Source organism: Bison bison, unplaced genomic scaffold (genome assembly GCF_000754665.1).
Source record: "Bison bison bison isolate TAMUID 2011002044 unplaced genomic scaffold, Bison_UMD1.0 scf7180017864492, whole genome shotgun sequence".
NCBI lineage: Eukaryota > Metazoa > Chordata > Mammalia > Artiodactyla > Bovidae > Bison > Bison bison.
The window spans coordinates 1,656,856-1,663,995 of record NW_011495051.1 but is presented as its reverse complement, the minus strand read 5'-3'; the positions used below and the strand labels follow the sequence as shown (position 1 = coordinate 1,663,995).

Below are 7,140 nucleotides of genomic sequence, written 5' to 3'. Positions count from 1 at the left end.
TCGGCCTTCACTGCCGAGGTTCTCTGGGTCTCGCTCCTGGATCCTGATGTTCTGGCCTCTCTCTGCTCCTCTTGCCCGGGTGTCCAACTCCATGTTCTCAGCTCCAGCGCGTCTCTGTGCCCAGGGCTTTGACAGCCACTGCAGGTTTCAGTGGCCTGTGGACATAGGGCTGCCATGCAGCCTCCATCTTCAGGACTGTGGCCGGGGCATTTCAGGGGGAAGGTCCCAAACCGGCTCTTCAGCACACACTTCACTTCTCGTCCCAGGTCCCCCAGGGCCCCAAGCTCCACCTGGCTGCGATGTGGTCTTCCTGGTCCCTCTGAAGGTTCCTGACATTGCTTGTGTCTTGCTCTTGGGGGTCCTGGGGGACAGGGGGCTATGGGGCCAGAGCTAGCATTCCTTGTTGCCTCAGGGAATAGAATGGTGCGTGTGATTCCAGAGGTTGTCCTTGTTGCCTCGGGGAATAGAATGGTGCCTGTGATTCCAGGGGGTGGGGGGCCAGCAGGAGAGACAGGGTTTCGGCCCTGGAGCCACCTGACTGGTTCTCCTTTCAGGGATGGCACCCTCAGTATTGATGTGAAAGTCCAGTCTCAGCTCACCTGGATTTAAGATATCTCATAGGTGGTCCTTGATTGTGTGGTTCATCTCTAGGCCTGTGGTTTCTTTTGGGGTGATTCTCAAGGGGTGTGAGGTCTGGTCTAGATTCATCTCTCTCTGAGTGGACGTCCAGCCATCCCATGCCATCTGCTGCAGAGACTGCCCCTCTCTGCTGAGCCATCTCTGTTCTGTCATCAGCGGCCATACTCAGTGGGTGCTCTGCTCTCCTCCGTTCCACGCTGGCACCCCCCCCATCCCCCACCCCCACCCCCGGTCTGCTCTCAGCAGCCCTGCCATGATAGCATCGTGGGAGTCAGCCCAGAGTCCAGTAGCTTCAGGCCTCCAGCCTCATTCTCCGGCCTAGGAGGTGAGCCGTTGACTTCGTACGCGGTCTGTTAACGGATGATGAGGCCTTTATCTGCAGCCTTGCTGTAGTTGCTGGTATTACTTCTGGGTGACTGTTGTTGTGGTTGTTGATTGTTTTCGTTTTTCTCCATAGAATATAAGATTTGAAGGTTGAGCTAGCCTTCCAGGCCTGAGGTCAACCCCATCTGGCCTTGGGAATGGCTCCTTTTTGTTGTGGGTATTTGCAGCCCAGGGGGATACTGGTTTCCTCTCCTGAGTCTGACTTTGGCGTCCAGGTGATGCTGACCCCATGTCGGGAGGTTAGCCATCACCCTCTGCTTCTGCCCTGCTTTCCCTGGGCCAGGACTTGCCCATCTGCAGTGTGGGCCGAGCTCCCCTCCCCTTTCTCTTGGTGGGATTTCTCACAGGTTTCTTCCCCTCGGTGAAAGGTGAGGGGTGTCACCCCTGGCCCCCATGTCCTCCCACGCCTGCAGTCTTCTAGTGTTTGTTGCTCAGGCTGAGGGAAATTAGTCCAGTTCATTTCTGTTTCCGAGAAACTTCTGTCCTGTCCCCAGTCCCACTGGTATGCTGATAAGAGTTCCTGGATGGCTTGCCGTTTTCCTAAGGCCTCACAACCTCCTCAGAGAAGGCGATGGCACCCCACTCCAATACTCTTGCCTGGAAAATCCCATGGATGGAGGAGCCTGGAAGGCTGCAGTCCACAGGGTCGCTAAGGGTCGGACATGACTGAGCGACTTCACTTTCACTTTTCACTTTCATGCATTGGAGAAGGATATGGCAACCCACTCCAGCGTTCTTGCCTGGAGAATCCCAGGGACAGGGGAGCCTGGAGGGCTGCCGTCTATGGGGCCGCACAAAGTCGGACACGACTGAAGTGAGTTAGCAGCAGCAGCACAACCTCCTAAAACGCAGGTCTTTAAAATTATAAAGTGCTTCTTGCTTCTGATGAGAGGGCCAAATGGTTGAAACATGTGATGTAAAAGCCTGGTTGATTCAGTCCCCAGAATGCCCCGTGGACCCACAGCAGCCTGCGGTGCTTGATTCACAGTGTGGTTCTAGCTGCTGGCACAACACCCACGGCTGGAGGCCAAGGCGAGGGTGAAGCTGGTGGGCTGCCTGCCTGGTGGGTCGCTGCTCCCTGCCCCCTCTCTTGGCAATGTCGGGAGGCAGTGCAATGTGAGAGGAGGGTGATTGGGAGTTGGTGGCATGTCAGCTGGTGCACTGGCAGGGCCCCTGCGTGGAAACCTTGTTCTCTGCCTCCTGAAGGCCAGGCACTCATCAGGGCCCTGCTCTTAGGCCCCACGAGGTGGCTGCGAGCAGAACTTGGCTCTGAGGACTCTTAAGTCGTGGCTTTGGCTGCTGTGTCTGGAGCGGCAGCCGGCAGTGCCTCTGGTGTCCAGGCAGCCCTACTCCAGGAAGGCGTGGTGACAACTCCGGCCCAATGCCTGGACTTGGCGGGAGCTTGCGTGCTAGGTCTGGGGAGGCCCTCCTCGAGGTTCTGTGTGGCTTCGAGCAGGTGCCTGGTCGGCAGGCAGAGTCCTGCCTCCATCACTTGATGATAGACGAGGGACAACAGACACCCTAGCCTGTGTGTTTACTTGCGGGCGCCGGAGCCTCCTCCTGGGTCCCCCCTCCTGTTGAAGCCCTGGGCCCTCTCTGTGCCTGGCTTCTGCCTGTGTCCCCAGCACGTCAGGGTGCCCCTTTGCCTGGGGACGTCTGAGTGACCGCATGCCACTGGTGCCTGGTGGCAGGCCTGGCACAAGCAGGTAGTTCTAGGAAGTGCCGCTGAAGGATGTGCCCCCAGCCAGGTGGCAGCGTGGACCCCAGTGGGCAAGGCTGCCCTCGGGCTGGTGCAGTCAGGTTGGCAGGGATCTGGTGCTGCTGACAGGCCGCCCAGAGCACGAGCCCTGCCCTCCTCCAGTGGCTCTAGCACATAGCAGCTCCGAGGGACTGGCTGGCAGTCGGGCACTGCTTCTGAGCCTGTGGCTGTTCCAGGGCAGGTGGCAGGGTGACTGAGTCTGGGGCAACTGTCGCTGGCTCCCACCCTGTGGCTTTGGGTGGGGCCTCCCCGGGGCCCCCCAGGAGGGAGTGCTTTCTGCAGGGGGAGCATGTGCGCTGTGTGGTGTGGGTGGTGGCCATAGGCGGAGGCCTGTGGTGAGGGGGCCTGCACCCGCCCTGTCTGGTTCTCGACCTGGAGCAGGGACACACCGGGGGTCTCCCTGGTTGGGGAAGGGCGGTCACACAGGGCAGCCCTCATGCCGGTGTGGGGTGGGGCCATACGTGACCCTCCTCCCCGCACGTTCCTCTGCAGCTGGAGGTCTGGGCCAGCTGGGCCGGTCACAGTCCTCAGTGGGGGCGACAGGAAGGCTGTGCTTATCTTCCTGTCACTGTTAACTTGGGCACGTGGGCCCCAGCGACACAGAGCTGGCCCGGTCAGTCCCTGTCTTCAACCAATTATGGCCTGCCTGTGCCAAGAGGTGGTAGGTAGCCAGGTGGCCAGGCGGGCGGGACAATGGCTGTTTTCTTGCCCTGATCGTGAGGCCACCGCGGAGCAGTGGTGCTGTGGCTTCAGTGGTTTTCCTTGGGTGGGTGAGCCCCACAGAGGGAGCTGCATTAGGCTGGGCTTGAGGGAGCCCGGGACACAGCAGTCGGCTGTCCTCACCTATTGGTGTGTTAGAGACAGGACAGAGCAAATAGAGGAAGGAGGCAGTGGATGAGTCCCAGGACCAGGCATGAGCTTTTAGTAGGGCTGAGCTCCCTCAGAGAAGACGTGACAGCACCAGTGACGTGCAGTCCCTGGGGGGCTCATACAGACCCCGTGCCCAGATGAGACGTAACGGCACCAGGGAGGTGTGGTCCCCCGGGGGCTCACACAGACCCCATTCCCAGAGTTCTTTCTGGGTGCCGGTCATGCCGGTGTTGCTACCTACCGTGGCCAAGACCCCAGACTCCAAGAGGATGTGAGGTGTTTGCACGGACTGTGTGGGAACGCTGAGCACCCTCCCCAGGACACAGCCCTAGGCCTGCAGCATGAGATTTCTCCTGCACAGCATCACAAGGATTTTGAACTTGAATCAGTGCCCAGCCCCACTGGGCTGTGTGCAGGGAGCATTGGCAAACTTGGGAGACCCAGAGATGGATGCCCTGGACATGCACAGCCCTCCGCCAGCTCCCGGACCCTTTAGGATGGCCGCTTCTCTTCTGCCCAGCAAGGCTCGGCCCCTCCCACGCTGGGTGGTTTCTGTGTGCAGGGAGGGTGCTGAACCCGCAGCTGCTCTGCCTGGGCGCTGCCCGTTGGAAGGACCTCTGCTGGGTGGTGCTACCCCATTGCTGCCTGGAGGGCCTCCCGGTCACCTGAGGGCACTGGTGGGAGTGCAGACGGGGGCCCGTCAGCAGTCACCCCCACCTGCTCCCCCGAGGTGCTCTGCCTCTGAACTTGCCTGTTCTGGACATTTCCCATCAGTGAAATCACATCCTGTGTGTCCTTCTGTGTTTGCCTCTCACTGAACATCATATTCTCAGGGTCCATCCACATGGTAGCGAGTGCCAGGGCTTCTGAGGAATGCTTCTGGGTGTGGGGGGATATGTGTGTATCTGCTTGTCCATCAAGCAACACGTGCACTGTCCACACCTGTGCTCCGTGGACAGAGGTGTGCGGATGTTCCTGTGGGTGGACACTGGGAGTCGGATGATAACATTTTTTGAAGAATCATAAAATCAGATTTCTTGGTTTCTGAAATGTTACAGTTCTGGACAATGAGGTTAACGAGACTTGTGTTGTCTCAGATGCACTTTGGCCTCGAGGCAAAATGAAATTAGTCCTCTGAGGGAGACAGTAGTGGGAGCAGTACTGGAAACGTCAGGATGCCCCCGGCACGGGGAGACTGCCCACAGCAGTGTGGGTGGGCGCTGGGCTGCCCCCGGGCACCCTGATGCTGTCACAGCCCTTGCAGTCCAGCTCTGTGGCACACGGTCGCCCTGAGGTGCCCCCTGCTGGCCATGCGTGGACATGGCGTTGGGACTTTCCAGCACCTTTTCCGGTGCTCTAGCAGCTGTGTCCGCGTGCATGGTCAGCCTGTGGCTGTGACCCTGGCCTTTTCCAAATCCTCCCAGTCAGGGCCTCTGATCATTCCATCTCTTTTTGGGGGGCAGACGGGGGTGGGACACAGAGGCAGCGAGACCCCAAGTGATGGGTTGTCCCTCTTATCTCCTTTCAGCTGGAGAGGGGGGACTTCCTCTCGGAGGAGTGGAGAGAACGGATTGCTAACACAAGGTACAGCCGGGGCCTGGGGGTGGGGCCGAGGGGCTGGGCTGGCAGGGGCGATGTGGCTTTCCCTCCCTGAGGGTCACACCAGCAGACAGGGCCCCGCCCCCCCGGCTCCCTGGGCTGGACAGCAGCAGCCACTGCCACCTGTCCTGAGCTTGCTGGGGGCCCCGCCTCTGTGTCCCTTGAGCTGGAGCCTGATCGGCACCCTCCTGGCACTGGCCATGGGGCCGTGTGCTCGCACACCTAGTGGCTCCCCGGGCCTCAGTGACCAAGGGGCGAGTGTGCCACGCGCTCTTGGCTCTGACCAGGGGAAGGGGTCACACTCGTTCTCTCTGACCTTGCGCACTCGCCTCCCCCTTTCTTCCACATGTGCTTGTTGCAGGGCGCCCTGAGCCCCGTCATTAACTTCTCGCTTACAGAGGTCTGACCCCATCTTTGATCTCAGTGAGGACGTCTTCCCTGAGGCGGGCACACTATCCCCCTTTTCTCGAGAAAACATGCGGGCTTGAGGTGTCCCCCTCAGTCTGAGTGTGGTGACTCCGTTGCAGCTGCTGTGGGGCCTTTCCTGTGGGGCCCTGCAGCTGTATCTGGGCTCCACAGTCATGGTCATGGCGAGGAAAAGCTGGCTGAGGGGCCTACTCCCCAGCCTTGGCTGCCTACTCTCCACCTGGCCTGGAGAACCTCAAGGCCCCGGGCTCTGCCAGCTCTCCAGACGGCGCCCTTGGCACTTTGCTTCCAGTCAGGGTGTCCCCCTACAACCTGCTCCTCTGTGCTGAGGGGCCTCATCCCCACTTCCACAGGCCTCAGAGCTGCCTTGTCTCCTTGCAGGTGACCCCAGTCAGAGCGGCCCAGGCTCTGTCCTGGTTCATGCCCTCTCCTGGCCAGTGCCCTTGAGACCCTGGCAGCCAGCCGGTCTTGTCAGGGCTCTGCCCATCATAACCTCACCATCCCTGCGCTTTTTCCCAAGTAGGGGCTGGGAGAGCTTAGCCACCAGCTGAGGGCTCCCACTGCCACTCTCACAGCAGTCAGTGTGTCGTCGCCCTGGTCAGGCCCTGTGACTGTCCTTTTGCCGAGATTGAGGAGGAGCAGCTTGGGGCCGGCAGGCAGCTGGCTACTCTGTCACATTCAAATGAGGAGGGAAACCCAGGTTGGGGGGGATCCCCCATGTGGACAGGAGCCGGGGGACAGAGGATGGCCAAGGGATGGGGGACCCTGGGTGGGGCAGGAGCCCCCGACTGCCTGGTGGTCATCTGCAGACAGAGCTTCTCAGGCCCTCAGACGCCAGAGAACATTGGAAAAATGGGAAGCCTGGGCCAGGCCCCGCCTCAGAAAAACTTTGTGCTGGGCCCTCAGGTGGTGGGCTCCCTTCCAAGTGTAGCTCAATGGGTCTGTGCTGCCTTCCTGCCCAGGCAGCCTCACCCCTGTGTGCTCATGTGGCCCAGCTTGTACTGCCCATGCACCAGCCTCAGGGATGCCCGTGTCGGTGCAGGCCTTCCCCAGGGAGCCAGCAGCCTGCTTGTCATGGGACCTGGCTGCAGGGTCTGTGTTGGCGGCACCCAGGGCAGCCGTCACACCCCGTGGGTCCTGAGCCCGTGCCCCCGCTGCGGAGGAGGTGCGGACAGCGCTGCGGTGGAGGCGCTGCAGCTCTGTGCGTGTGCACGCAGAACCCGGCACTCAACTGGAGCATTGTTTTGCAGTGTTGTATTTGTGAATAACTTTGCCTTTGGTCCTGAGGTGGATCACCAGCTGAAGGAGCGGTTTGCAAACATGAAGGAAGGTAATGTATCCCTCTCCTGCTCTGCGCGTCCGTTCTGCATCCATCCTACGTCCGTCCCACGTCTGTCCCGTGTCCGTCCTGCTTGGGCCATGTAGCAGAGGCCTTCATCACGTATGCTGGGGTCCTGACTAGC

General features: G+C 60.3%; 1 protein-coding gene across 1 annotated transcript in view; it reads left to right on the top strand.

The window, feature by feature from the left end:
• Positions 1–7,140, top strand: part of DOT1L (DOT1-like histone H3K79 methyltransferase) — a 51,443-nt gene that overhangs the window by 22,773 nt on the left and 21,530 nt on the right. Inside the window, exons 8-9 of the mRNA XM_010828426.1 lie at positions 5,181–5,236; positions 6,928–7,007. Coding sequence (XP_010826728.1) covers positions 5,181–5,236; positions 6,928–7,007 — 136 coding nt within the window. The remainder of the gene's footprint in view (positions 1–5,180; positions 5,237–6,927; positions 7,008–7,140) is intronic.